Source organism: Bidens hawaiensis, unplaced genomic scaffold (genome assembly GCF_021521415.1).
Source record: "Bidens hawaiensis isolate Kalapana, Puna unplaced genomic scaffold, B.hawaiensis_p1.1 tig00047435_1, whole genome shotgun sequence".
In the NCBI taxonomy this organism is placed as follows: Eukaryota; Viridiplantae; Streptophyta; class Magnoliopsida; order Asterales; family Asteraceae; genus Bidens; species Bidens hawaiensis.
This window is the reverse complement of record NW_027498470.1, coordinates 18,110-32,306: the sequence shown is the minus strand read 5'-3', so window position 1 is coordinate 32,306 and position 14,197 is coordinate 18,110. Positions and strand designations below refer to the sequence as shown.

General features: G+C 37.0%; 3 protein-coding genes across 3 annotated transcripts; 2 read left to right on the top strand and 1 right to left on the bottom strand.

Annotated features, from left to right (window-relative positions):
• Window positions 1-242: 242 nt before the first annotated feature.
• On the bottom strand, window positions 243-2,018 carry LOC143596968 (uncharacterized). The gene is made up of 2 exons (XM_077075608.1): window positions 1,461-2,018; window positions 243-1,052 (listed from the first exon to the last, which is right to left on the bottom strand). Exons 1-2 carry the CDS (start codon window positions 2,016-2,018, stop codon window positions 291-293), a joined length of 1,320 nt encoding a protein of 439 aa, XP_076931723.1. The 3' UTR covers window positions 243-290.
• Window positions 2,019-5,753: 3,735 nt separating this feature from the next.
• On the top strand, window positions 5,754-7,785 carry LOC143596967 (LIM domain-containing protein PLIM2b-like). The gene is made up of 5 exons (XM_077075607.1): window positions 5,754-5,888; window positions 6,124-6,223; window positions 6,371-6,393; window positions 6,503-6,595; window positions 7,230-7,785. Exons 1-5 carry the CDS (start codon window positions 5,754-5,756, stop codon window positions 7,557-7,559), a joined length of 681 nt encoding a protein of 226 aa, XP_076931722.1. The 3' UTR covers window positions 7,560-7,785.
• A 2,390-nt stretch (window positions 7,786-10,175) lies between these two features.
• Window positions 10,176-10,583, top strand: LOC143596966 (uncharacterized). The gene has a single exon (XM_077075606.1). The coding sequence runs from the start codon at window positions 10,176-10,178 to the stop codon at window positions 10,581-10,583; it is 408 nt and encodes a 135-aa protein (XP_076931721.1).
• Window positions 10,584-14,197: the final 3,614 nt, after the last annotated feature.

Below are 14,197 nucleotides of genomic sequence, written 5' to 3'. Positions count from 1 at the left end.
CTTCCCTTCGAATTTTCATCCTCTGAAAACAATATATTTACATATTTCAAGTATTAAATCGATATAACTCGAACATTAAACATCCAAAAATGAGAAATTGAATAACTCACAATATTATTACTCATATGAAATATAACTCAAAAACGTTTATAGGATTTATACAAATACTAAACACATAATTACATCATTTAGGCAAATGCATGTTACACACATAAAACTATACATGCATAAAAAAACAAATTCATGCAAAGGCTATGTTCAAAAGAACAATGACAAACTATACAATAACTTTAAACTTCAACTGCATCTTGGTTCCCTTCATTGCACTTTGACAACTTCATCACCACCCAAACTACGAAAAAGATGGTATGAATCAACGCAACCACGCCACAACCCATCATCCAAACGAAACACATCCAAACACTCGCCTCACCAAAATACCCGTCCGGTGTCATCATACTCAATGATATCAAATAAGTAGTCACCATGCACCCAAAAGTGAACATGGTCCCAAGAGTAAGCATCCACGTCCAAAACTTGTTCCTTAATGGAAAACCACTAATCAACAAAATGACTATGGCCAATGAACTTATCATTGTGACCGAGTTAAAACCGACAAACATGTCGAACTTATCCATGTCTACTTCTGCTTGAACTGCGTTCCCTAGCGAACCATTTTGGGGATCGGTAATAGTACCACCTGGAGGGTTGATCCCTGAGTAGAATGACATCCCCGCCACCACTAAAGCGGCAACTATTAGAATCCCACGATGCTGTTCGATCCAATGGTAGTCATTGTTCACATACCAAGCCCATATTCTTGATATTAACCCTTTATGTTTTTTATTTGAGGCTTTCACTAATGATTTGGAGAGAGATGGTCTAAGGTCATTTGCTCTCAAAACACCTGCCCCCATTAATATTTCTCGTGTTTCAAGCGACTTGAGATCTCGGGGACATTGATCCAAAACATCTAGTGTGGTTAATCCAAATTTGTTTACTGCATTTTTGTTAGCTTTGATGCTTGGTATCCCGAGCAAATAATTTAAAATCTGTACAAATTAAAAACTCCATTCAGAAAATGTGTAATTATATCATAAGATAGGAACCAATAAAGAGATTAGTTAAAATTTGAATTAAATTGTTTAGTTTAGGACTTTAGGTTAGATTAAATTAGTTTGTTTAATTAGGTTGATCAGTTATAGTTGGCAGAAACATAAGATTGATTTATAGGCTAGGATTATGTTTAGTTTAAATAGAAGTTTTGCGAGTATAATAGAAGAAGATTCGAAGCTAATGTTTGGCATGAAATCCGGTTTTTGTGTGAATCTGGGCTAATAAATGATTGGTTAGCAGGGTATTGAATGCTCTCGTAACTTTTCTAGTAACATGTTCTCATTTTTTTAATATAAAACATATATCATAAGGATATGCTTCAAGACCTCATATATAAAATGTACCCGTGTTTGTTTATTAATAGCAGAAGCATGCAAAAGTGTGTTTCCACCATTATCTGTGATCTTAGCCAATTCCTCTACACTCCACAATTGCATCAACACTTTCAATGACTCCATACAGTTATAACCAACACACATGTGCAAAATGGGTTCACCCTCCTTAGCCGCATCCGGTTTTACCTGAACCAAAGCCTTAACAACTTCCGAATGTTCATTCATGGCTGCCAAATGAAGAGGTGTTAACCCATCCTGATCCCGAAAACTGCATGTTTCGGGACCCCCTGCCTGAACAAGCTCCTGGACCGTGTCCATGTTACCATTGGCGGACGCCAGGTGGAGTGGCGTCCGCCTTTGGGAATCCAAGGCTATAGAAAGCTTTGGGTTGTGAGTGAGAAGGACGCTTGCGAAGTGGTGGTGCCCGCTCATAGCGACGATGTGGAGAGGGGTTTCATTGAAGTTGGTGAGTGAGAGTCTATCAAGGATGAGTTGGTCTTGTTGGAGAAGTACATTGAGTGCTTGAACGTCTCCTGTTAATGATGCTTCATATAGCTTTGTTTCCATGTTTGTGACATGAAAGACTATCGATCCGTTACAATTTACATGGTCTTATAATTTTTAAGAGTTGACCAACAAATTTTGAGTTTTTATTAACAACGTTTAAAACTACCTGAATACCCGATCGAGTCTTTCCAATACAGGATATATATCAACCGTTCGTTTCAGGGTTGACTTACCCAGAAACACCATTAACTAAGAAAACTTCCTTGATGTTTCTCGTGAATGGTTGACGGGAAATTTTTCAAAGTCAAACAACTCAGAATATTATAATGATGACAGAAACTTGCCAAGTGCCTACCATCCCATGTTACCAGATATATTATTATATGAATTCGGATTATAAAAAAGTGTATCTTTCAATATAAAAGATCGATCAAATGTTAAAAGGTGCATTGTTTTTTCATAAAGGAAATTTGAAGGTTTTAAGTTCAAGATTAATAGTGATTTATGGGCTTTAAATTTCTTCTAAGAATTGAAATACTTTAGAGCTTAGATAACTATGAAAGCGAGAGAGATCTTCTTCTGACTTTTGATTTAAAATACGTGAACTAACTTATGACAAGATATGAATAATTGTGTTGTTATGAGTTCTGACTATTTCAACTTGAAATAGTCTAAATTTATAGTTTGACTGGTATATTATCTGTTTTGTTAATTTTAAGCAAATCCGTTTATATCATTCAATGTAAAACAAAAAGCACACATATTTTTTTGTATTATATTGTAATTTTATCATAGCATGCATCGCTCAGTTTTAACAAGTGAATTTTAAAAAATAAATCAATATAATATGTAGTTGAAAATAAGTTGCTACCGTGGCATGTACTCGTATAAAAAGTATTCCACGATACAAACTTTTTTCACTAAATTAAGAAAACTATTCATATGGTATATGATTAATTTATTATGAAAATAACTGTCACATCCAACACGTAGTTCAAGGGTTACTAGCAAAAAAAAAAAAAAAAAAAAAAAACTGTCGATTAAACCTCAAATGTTACAAAGAGAGTTTTTCAACTTTATAAATTGTAAATTTAAAACTTATAACTAATTTAATTGTATTTTTTAATTTCCATCTTACGATTAATTTTAATTTCAAATATTGACTCCATCCGTATAATACACACTCATAAAACTAGTTATCAAATGAAACTAAACTAGTAATAAGAACCCCGCGTTGCCAAGGGGGGGGGGGGGGTTAAAAATTTGGTTCTTAACTCATTAATGTTGGTCTCCAACCCATTTAACCCACTATCTATTTTAACACAATTTGGTATTTAACCCATTTAAGTCATTATCCATTTTAACATAACTTGGTCTTTAACCCATTCGAGCCGTTATCCGGAACACAATTTGATCTTTAAGCCATTCGAGCCATTATCTATAACAAAATTTGGTATTTAATCCATTCGAGCCATTATCCATAACACAATTTGGTCTTTAACCCGTTTGAGCCATTATAGGAGCCAAAGTGGCTCAAACAACAAGTACACGTATAAAAGTTAGCACACCAAGCACTGAGACACGTTAAAATGTCAAATACTAAAATTTGTTTAGACCGAAACATCAAAACTCTTAATAAAATTTGATCAAAAGATATAAAAAATTAATAAGGTTGATCATTTTTATTTATATTATAGTAGTGGAATGGTAATTAAGCTCTTCGTTTTTAGACTTAAAAATAATTAAAATATCTCTTGTGTACTAACCTAGGCTTGAAAGAGAGGAGATAAGAACATGTGGGAGCTTTGTGTTATTTGTGGTTATCAAGAGGACACGTAGAGAAGTTTTTGAAAAACAAATGAAAGGCCCACATGTAAGTAATACATACACATTCATGTAACTAATTGAAAAGCTATAAAGGTTTGTACACCAAGCTTAGAAAATTGTAAATATGATGAACTAGGGCTGGCATATCGTATACCCGTACACGATAAGACACGAACATGAAATGGGTATACCTGTACACGACACGAAAACTTATCGTGTACCTGTAACCCAAACACGAACACGAACCTATTAATACCTGGTATACACGATAATACACGATAGTACACGATAATAGCTGTTTAGAAACGCATATTTGACAACCTTTTAGCGAAACAAAAGTCGACGAAAGTTCATAAAAGTCTTAAACAAAAGCGACGGGTCACGGGTGAACGGAACTGAAGAATTTTGTGTGAAATGGAGGCGACGGGTGAATGGAACTGAAGAATGAACGATGAATCGATTTAGTAATAGCCTGAATGAATTATGAACGGAACAAACAATAACTTAGAGGCCGGAGAGAGTATGGATGGCTGGACGCGACGAGTGGAGGCCGGAGAGAGTGTGGCGGCGACGGGTTATGGCCGGCGTAAGAGGGACGAACGGCGACTGAGTTTGGTGATGGCCAGAGACTGAGTTTGGTGATGGCTGGCGTGAGAGGATTTTGGTGTTGCGGCTGTAACTTCTGACTTGTAAAGAAGACTTAGGGTTAGGTATATCTTAATATGAGACATAGCTATATATATTTTATATATATTTATTTAATTTTAAAAACAACCAGGTACTAACAGGTATCTAACAGGTAAACATGTATTATACCTGTTTAGACACGAAAATTAACAGGTAATTTCGTGTCTACCTGTTTAGTACACGAAACCTGTTAAGGTCTTACCCGTTACCTGTTAAAGTCGTGTAGGTACGTGTCGTGTATTCGTGTTTCGTGTATAAATTGCCAGCCCTGTGATAAACAGTAGGGTTATGTGAGTGTAGTCAAGTTTACCTTTTAGTATATATATAATGCTAACTTTGCTACTTGAATAAAGTGGGCTGGATACAGTGGGCAGAAATGCAGGCTGCAAGGGAGCCCAAAAAACAATTAATGTCAATCTTCAAAATTTAAATGATCATCAAGATTATTGATAGCTTAGTTACAAGTTAACTAGCAATACTTTCTGTATATTGTTTATTATACTATCATACATTTTAATCATAGTTACCTTAAATTTCATTATACTTTTATTAAAATTTATTTATTTACTATTAGTTTTATACTTGTTATTTTTAGTTATTTGCTATTGTAAATTCTTAACAAGTAGAAATTAATGAATTATATTGTGTCATGTTTTAATTTATTAATCATAAAATTTTTATATTTTTTATTTAATAAACAAGCAAATATACATGAACAAAAGGTTGTTCACTTATTTGATAATTGAATTAACAATGTCCGTTCATTTTAAGTGCGTTTATGGTCCTTTATTTACACTCGTTAATACAAAACCAAACAAGTTCATTTACTAACAGACATAAATAAATAATTTGTTCATTTATGTTTTCATATTCGTTCGTTTGTTCAATTAAAGTTAAACGAACAAACACAAACATGCATCTGTTTGTATATATCTGGTAAGCAAATGTATCAAATATGAAGTTGACTCTTGGTCGTTGTGTGTATTGTGATGTATGTGATTCTTGTTTTATTTGGGAAAAGTAAAAACTTTCAAAAAAAAAAACAAATAACGTTTGTTTTCCTCCATATTAGGATCACCATTCATGTGTTAGCATTTCATTAATTCATTCTAAATCTGGTCAACAAACCATTGCCAACAAAATTAAAAAAATTAGAATTGATTCAATTTTCAACACATTCTTTTCCCTTTGATCCTCATTTAGTTTATTATTTCACAACCCAGTTTTGTTGGGTACTTTTCCTCTGGTTTAGATTCATATGTTTGCATAGAAATAAAAACAATGTCTTTCACAGGAACTTTGGATAAATGCAAAGCTTGCGATAAGACTGTTTATTTTGTTGATTTATTGTCTGTTGATGGGATTACTTATCATAAAGCCTGCTTTAGATGCACTCATTGCAAAGGCACTCTCGCGGTTTGTTAATTTCCTATCGCCTCTTTTCAAGTTTATTATTAATTCCAATTTTGACATGGGTTGATATTGGATTATGGAGTCAAAACTTTTTCTAGATTTTGTATATTCATATATATTATGCACGTTATCGAAATCGTGGAGGTTAAACAAAATTTTACATGGAAATTTTATGTTAAAAAAACAGCTACTTTGACCTTAAAAAGTCAAGTTTTTTATGTACAAGAATCTTTTGCAGATGAGCAGCTACTCATCCATGGATGGTGTTCTTTATTGCAAGCCTCACTTTGAACAACTCTTCAAAGAATCCGGGAATTTCAGCAAGAATTTCCAAACAGGTAACATCTATAACTAGTATTATACACAATGCGTGCATGCGTAACGTATATATGCATGTTTATGATGTTATAAACTTTGTTGTTCGCTTTAGGGTTACTTGTATGATCAGTATGTTTGATTTTCCCTTTTGTATGCAACTTTTGCAGGGAAACCAGAACGAGAAAGCGGGGTATGCTAATCACACAATTCTGTTATATTTTGATGAGAAATTATATCCATTAAGTTCTATATATGATTATGTTTAAAGTGAATATTTAGACGTTAAATTTACGCTGCAGTCGAGGTCAGCTCCAAACAAACTTTCTTCTATGTTCTCTGGTACCCAAGACAAATGTAGACAGTGTAACAAAACTGTCTACCCCTTGGAAAAGGTTAGTACCAAATGATTACTATTAGACCACCATGCATTGGTACAAGCAAAAATTAAGACGTCATACGATAAGAAAACGATATGTACGTTTAATATATCTGTTAATGAAAAAAAATAGTCGGTTGAGGGGGTCAAGAGACCCCTGACCGCGTGTGACTAAAGACATGCATCTCATTATTAATGCATGCTTTTAGACGCTAAAGGCCATGTCTCTCATATTAAGTTATCATTTATGATATGAGCACGCTGCGGAGTTTAATTAGCGAGACTGGTGCTTACTACAAACTCTTTCATAAACATAACAAAAAGCAATGATAGAATAAAACTCTGATGCCATGTATATTAATAGGTTTTATTAATAGAGAAATGAATAAATAACTAAAGTAAAAGGAAAAAAGACTTCTAGACAGTAATCAAATCATTAAGAGAGCTGACCGATTCAGAAGCTACATTTAGCATGTTTATAAATCTGATTGATTCAAATGTTCCATAACTGATTTCGGAGGTTTACAATTGATGAACTAAATTAAGAGACTATCAAACAGACCGTAATAGAGTTAACATTTATAATATGAACTACATGTGTTAGAACACGCATTTAGTTACACTTATGGAAATTTAATGAACATTTATAGGTGACTATGGAAGGAGAACCATACCACAAACAATGCTTCAAATGTGCTCATGGAGGCTGCCCTCTTACACACTCATCATATGCTGCCCTTAATGGTATTCTTTATTGCAAACACCATTTTGCTCAACTCTTCATGGAGAAAGGAAACTACTCGCATGTCCTTGAGGCCGCCAGCCGAAAGAGCAATGCCAAGCCCGAAGACGTTGCACCTGAGCTGCCACCACCACAAGAGGACGGTGACGGGGATGGAGGTGGAGGTGGAGGTGAAGCAGAAGATGATAGTCAACCCGAACCACCACCGGAAGAGGAGAAACCACCGGAAGACGACTAGTGATCCAATATTTATTCATATACTTAATATATACACACGCAAATCTTGGTTTCTTTGTTAATGTAACTTTGTCAAGACCGTTTTTTTTAAATGTGTTAACCATTGAAATTGTGAGTTTTCAGTGGTTTTACTTTCAATTTTTTTGTTTTATTTTGAAAGTTGATGATTTATAATTTGTAAACTTTTAAAATTCAATTATATACCAAGGAACTGTCTTGAGGAAATGTGTATACGTGTGAAATAACAGAAGTTATTGCTTCATTAATAATTTAATTTCAGCAATGAAAATTTTTGTAATATACGAAGATCTAAAACACTAAAATATAAAATAATAATAATAATAATAATAATAATAATAATAATAAAAGTAAAGTAAATGAAAGGTTATTCTCGCCAATTATCGAAAGTAAATTTGAAAACCATGCACATCTTCTTCTTACCGACTTTTCCTACGAGAACGTGGTAGACTCAACAACAAACTGTTGGCTATCTTCACGAATTGAGGGGTGTTTCGACTAATATAAATATAACAACGTTTATTATTATTTTATTTTTTTAAAAACCATCTCTTTATATATATATATCTATGCCGTATACACCACCACCGCAGCCCCTGCAACTCGCCGGATCAGAAACCGTGGGCACCATAGCCACCGCTACACGAACTCTCGCAGTCGCTGGTAGTAAGCCAGACAACCACCACTCTGTTAGCCGGAGTCTAAGCTAGCCACCATCGCACCGTCGACGCCGCTTGCTGGAAATAAAGACCCGCCTCCGCTGTAGTCGTAGCCATAGTCGGAGGTAACACTCGAATAACAGTTACTGCTATCTTTTTGCGATTATCAATTTGAACAAAGGGTTGGTATAGAGGTAGGGTACCAAAAAGGCCCAAATACCCTTAAGTAACATCCGCGGGTAAGAGAGGAGCCCCTCATATATCACCCGCGGAACATATGGATCACCCGCACAACATGGTAGAGAAAGAACATCCTTGCACCACACGCGAAAATATCTAGGCACCTTCAGAAGTTATCCGCAGGACAGGACATCTGTCCGCCAAAATGACCAGAAGGCAATGCCAACAGGCCAGCGGTAGATAACTAACTATCTTCTAGAAGAATAATAACGATTGGTACTTGAAGAATATGTGACTCGCGGGCCAATGAGCGAAGGACACCTGACCAAGTTGTTATAACCATGCACATGGCTAAGGTAAGATTCGTCCTATCATAAGGCGACGCGTGTCCAGGTTGTTATACCCATGCACATGGGACGTATAGCTCAACCTATCACAAAGGGACACGCGTCCAGACGGTTACTGAAATCTTCTAGAAGAGGACAGCTAGCCCAATCACCTTCCTACATCCTTCGGCTATAAATACCTTTTCAACCTGCATGAGGTATTTATTCACATTCACTCATTCACAGTTACTCACATATACTCTCTCTGTACTTGCTCTAAATCTCTTAAGAACTGTACTGATTCTCACGCCGGAAGGTGGTTACGGGAAGACCCCCCCTCTTGTCCTTCCCATAACGAGACTCACGGTGTCTGTTTTGCAGGTTCCCGTCATTGGACTTTGGGAAGTTATACTCATTCTGTGTTAGTTGTTATCATATCCTACCCTGTAGACTCATAGGATCCAGGACCCGAATAGAGGAACGGATCCGTGTTTCTTCATTGGCGCCATCCGTTTTGGTGTTAGAACAACATAAATTTTTTTTTGGTTTTTTGGTTCGTTTAATATGAGTAAACTTCCTGAAGGGCCGACGGGAACTCCTGCGCCTACTTCACGTGTCACTAATACTGAAGCACCTGAAGGTTTTGCTTCGAGTGTTTTTGCACGTGTCACCGCTCCAGGTTCGCGAAATGTTGATGTAACGCCGGGTGGTCGTACCCTCGAGCGTGTCACTGCACCAACTGGGCCTACTCCCACTAATTTGGGACGTGTTACAGCACCGAAAGGTTCCAATCTGGGTGACCTCGGACGAATTATGAGGGACACTCGTCGAACTCATTCAGTGTTAGATCTGGAGGATGACTCAGCCGATTCTGAGTTCGCAAGAACTCATCGTCATAATTCTAGATCTAGAGGTCCATTGTCTCCAGAAGAATGGCTCCGCGCGCAACAAGAAAGTTTGGTGGCCGAGTATGAGCGTTGAGTGCGTAACGAGCGTTTCCATGCCCGCACTCTGACTTATGAGGAATCTCCACAGAGATCTCTCTCTCCTCCACCAACGGTGAGACGAAGTCAGATCCGTTATAGTCAGCAGACAGAACAAGAGTTGGGAGAACTACGAAGGTTACGTCCTCGTCCTCGTATGGACATGCGAATGCCATCCTACCTGGATGAGTATGATAGCTATGATTCAACTTATCACCCGGGAGACTTCAGTTTTTATACGGGTGACAGCAGGATGAGTTCGCGGGCAAAAAGCAGTCATCCGCGGGACGTAGTCCGTTACACCGAGTATCATAGCGATGCAGAGTAAGATTTCACTAAACCATATCGTCCAGCAGCTTTTGCCGAGAAATCGAAGTTTATAGCAAGCATTGCTACGGAACCTTTTCCCGTCAATGCTAAGATACCTACATCGGTGGGTAAATACAATGGCATGACTGATCCAAGCGATCATCTTCAAAACTTCGTAGCGGTTGGTGGTGTGAGCGGATGGACACTCCCTTATTGGTGTCACATGTTCGCATTGATACTAACAGGGGTAGCAAGAGAGTGGTTTGAAAAGCTACCAGATTGTCAGATCTCTAGCTGGGATGATCTGGTGAAAAAATTTTCTCAACAGTTCAGCCAGCAGAAGAAGCATACTCGTGACCAATCAGAAATCTTGGATGTTATCCGCCGAGATAACGAGTCCGTAGAAGATTTTATTACTAGATTCAACGACGAAAATCTGAACATTGGTGGAATCAGCAAGGACATGCTTCGCGGTGCCTTCCGCAAGAATGTCAAGTGTGACGCGTTGATCCGCACACTCACTGGTAGAGATGGAACGCCAAAAGAATGAGACGATATCATAACTGCGGCAAAATTATTTTGCAGAACTGAAAGAACATTGGGGAATAATAATTCGAAGCAAAAGTTTAAAGTAGAGTTCCAGACTCCACGACCCAATAAACAAGCAAAGGGACCAATTTGGTCAAGACTGTAGCCAAATACGGAAACATTGAAGCCATTCGATGCAAGATCTCTCATTGGCAACAAAAACAAAGTGGGACCCTCGAATCAAGGTCCCAACAGTTGGACTCCACTTTCAAAGACTCCCGCTGAAATTCTCACCACAGAGAATGTGAGCTTCAGAAAACCGCAGCCACTCACGAGGAGATCATTCCTCGATGCCAAAAAACATTGTTTGTTTCACAATGACATCAGTCATAACACGAACGAATGTAACACTTTGAAAAAGAGAGATTGAGGCGGCTTTGAAGTCTGGAAAATTTGGACACTTAGTGAAAGATGGAAAACCTGGGACTGGTAAAACTCTCGTGCGGGATAACCAGGGCCCATCCAAAAAACAAGTCAAGGACTTACACGTGCACATGATCCAAGGTGGACGTAGGGTTGGAGGAAAGAGGCGAGAGTCCGACGAAGAAGAGTGGAAGAACGAGCCAGTGATTTTTCCGCGAATCAAAGGAGGTCCCAGTAACAAGAACCCCTTGATCATCACTGCTCTCTTCGGCCACTATCGCTCCTAGTACGTTTTCTTTGACACAGGTAGTACCTCTGACATCATGTACGAACAGTGCTTTAAACAACTTGATGAGGAAGATAAGGAAAGGTTGAAGCCTATTCATGCTCCTGTATCTGGATTTGGAGGGGAGGTAATGCACCCGGGAGAGGTGATTTCCTTTTCAGTCACTTTAAGTGATGGGATCCACTCAAGAACTGAGGAAGTTGAGTTTTTGGTTCTTTTAGCTATATATATCAAGTTACGTCGTATTAACAGACTTTGTTATAAACTAGTGTTTACCCGGCGCGTTGCGTCAAGGCGGGTTGGTAAACCCAAGCGTTGTCGGTCTCATATGGTGAGGCACTAAGTCGACGTGAATTCGTCGGTTTCGTTTACGTGTGTTATTGTACCGAACTAAATTCAAAATAAATACAAAAATAATAACATCCGAGGTGGACTAATGGGATGGTGTTGGCCAGTAAAACTCGGGCGTTGATAAAACCCAACTGTTGTCGATCTCGGGCGTTGAGGCAACGAGTCTACGTAAATTCCGTTGGTTTCTGTCACGTTCGTTACGGTACGAAAATAAAACAAAACAAAACAAAATCGACATTCCCCATGTTTTCGTTACGTTTGTTACGATACTGGAACTAAAACAAAACGCGTTGGGTCTACTCAAATTGGTTTCCGTCACATTCGTTACGGAACTATAACTAAAACAAAACAAAAAAGTGACATTCGATTGGACTAAAATTAAAACAAACCAACAATGACCAATAAGGTGCCGCAAAGTGGTCCAATCAGGACTTTGCAGAACCAGACTTCTTAATTTTATAATATAATAATTTTCATCTCAACTCAAGAGTCTCAAAAAACAATATTTGAATTACAACATATTATTGAGGTTGTCCATGGTTAACAAGTTCAACTAGTTTTTAGCTAGGGCATATGTAACTCTTGTAACATTAGATACTTATGTAACTCTTGGGATTTTATAAAGCTTGGTTATACTAATATACATGGACGTAGTTGATACAAAGGTAATTTTAAGAATATAATTATCAGAACTAGGGTTGTACACGGACGAGACCTTGTCCGTGCCCGTACGTTAAGCTTTTGACAGACAAACGGACGGTTCACGAACATTCTACCGAACGAAAATTCATGTCCGTGTCCATCCATTAAGAATTTGAGTTTGTTCGTGTCCGTCCATTAATATTATAAACGGACGTTAGCGAACACTAATGGACAAACAAACACTAATTGACTCTAATGGATAAACAAACACATGAATATTAATGGACACTAATGAACATTAATGGGCAAACAAACATATGAACATTAATGAACACTAATAGACAACGAACACTAATACTATCATTAACGAAGAATGAACATACACAAACCTATCCATACGGACTTACCGGATGTTCACGACTTCACGAACACTATTGAACGGACGTGGCCTTTGTCCGTGTTCGCCCACAAGCTTACCGAACAAAATTTATTTGTCCATGTCCGGTTCATGTATTAAACGGGCAAACACAAACGAACTTCATGACGTGTCGGACGTCCGGTTCGCTTACAGCCCTAATGAGAACCGCAAAAATATTTAATACATCGTGTATGAAGATATGATAGCTAGAAGACAGAATTACAGACATATTGTCCTTTATGTTTGTACCAGATTTCAATGATTGTCCTTTATATATAAAATTAACATAATTTGTATTTTACGTTTCCAAATGTCATATTGTTTGTCCTTTGACCCTAACCCAGTTAGTTATTATCGTTAAGTCTGGTCATATGCAAGGCAAGTGAGGGCTAATTGATCATTTTACCCATTTAATAAAAAAAATTAATAATTAAAAGAATATATAAATATATAATTAAAAAATATAAATGAAAAGGTTTTTCTCTCTCTCCCTCTCAGCCACCATCACTGTCCTCTCCGGCGAGCCACAAACACCGCCATCAGAACAACACCACGGTTACCCACCAACACATCGGAATCCCCGCCAAAATTTTCTTTTCCCCCATCTTCTCTCTGCATATATATATCGCTATGTGGTCGTCCCCTAATTGTATTCTTACTGCAAAATATTATTTTGCCAACTAAAACCCTTGGATTTAATCTCCAAATGAAACACTTTTCCCCTACTCTACACTCTATGTACTAAAAAAGATCCTCTAGATTGTTAGCTAGGGTTTCGAGTTCTCTATCGCCTGTACTCTTGTTGTTCTTTTAGATCTCCCTGTTAGGGTTTCTACTACCAATTGACGGTGATTTCCAATGGAGGCGGCAATTAGTATTAGCATTCAGGTAAAAGGCCTGTACTCTATGTACTAAAACATTAGATGCAAAATCTCAAAATTACCAACTCAACTTGAGATGAAAATATATATAAGAATTTAAAGCCGTAGTTGGTACTTCTACATGCTGCAAACATTATATTTAAATAGTATCAATAAGAAAGTAAAATCAAAAGGCAATGTATAAATGTCATGTTATAAACATTTGTATCTTCTCATAAAAAGCAAGAACTGCCTGCACTAACAAAATCAGATGCCTTCCTCCGCAAGTTCCTCTTGAAATAAAAGTGAAACTATTATGGTAAATTTACCTGTTTGCTAAACATGGCATACTTTATACCTCAATGGCGAATTGTTTGTAAACGGTTCGGTGAAAAGTTCGTTGATTTAATAAACGAGCGAACATGAGCAAATATTTGTATTCATTTAATTAAACTAACGAACGTGAATACATGTTTTGGTTGTTCATTATGTTTGTGAACATTCGTTTATTTTCTTTTATTTATGTTCTTTTACATATTAATAGAAAATAACTAAATATTATTTATAATTTACAAATTATATCACCCTCGTATCTGATATGTGATTAAAACAAATTTGTTTGTGTTCATTTAAATTTGGTTGTATCGAATTACCTT

Bases quoted from the DNA above. Each gene is read 5' to 3' on its own strand.
- LOC143596967 (XM_077075607.1), top strand. From the start codon at position 5,754: ATGTCTTTCACAGGAACTTTGGATAAATGCAAAGCTTGCGATAAGACT. The intron at 6,394-6,502 runs GTATGCTAATCA...TTTACGCTGCAG, and splicing joins AACCAGAACGAGAAAGCGGG to TCGAGGTCAGCTCCAAACAA. The intron at 6,596-7,229 runs GTTAGTACCAAA...GAACATTTATAG, and splicing joins CTGTCTACCCCTTGGAAAAG to GTGACTATGGAAGGAGAACC.
- LOC143596966 (XM_077075606.1), top strand. From the start codon at position 10,176: ATGACTGATCCAAGCGATCATCTTCAAAACTTCGTAGCGGTTGGTGGT.
- LOC143596968 (XM_077075608.1), bottom strand. From the start codon at position 2,018: ATGGAAACAAAGCTATATGAAGCATCATTAACAGGAGACGTTCAAGCA. The intron at 1,053-1,460 runs GTACATTTTATA...TAATTTGTACAG, and splicing joins CTATTAATAAACAAACACGG to ATTTTAAATTATTTGCTCGG.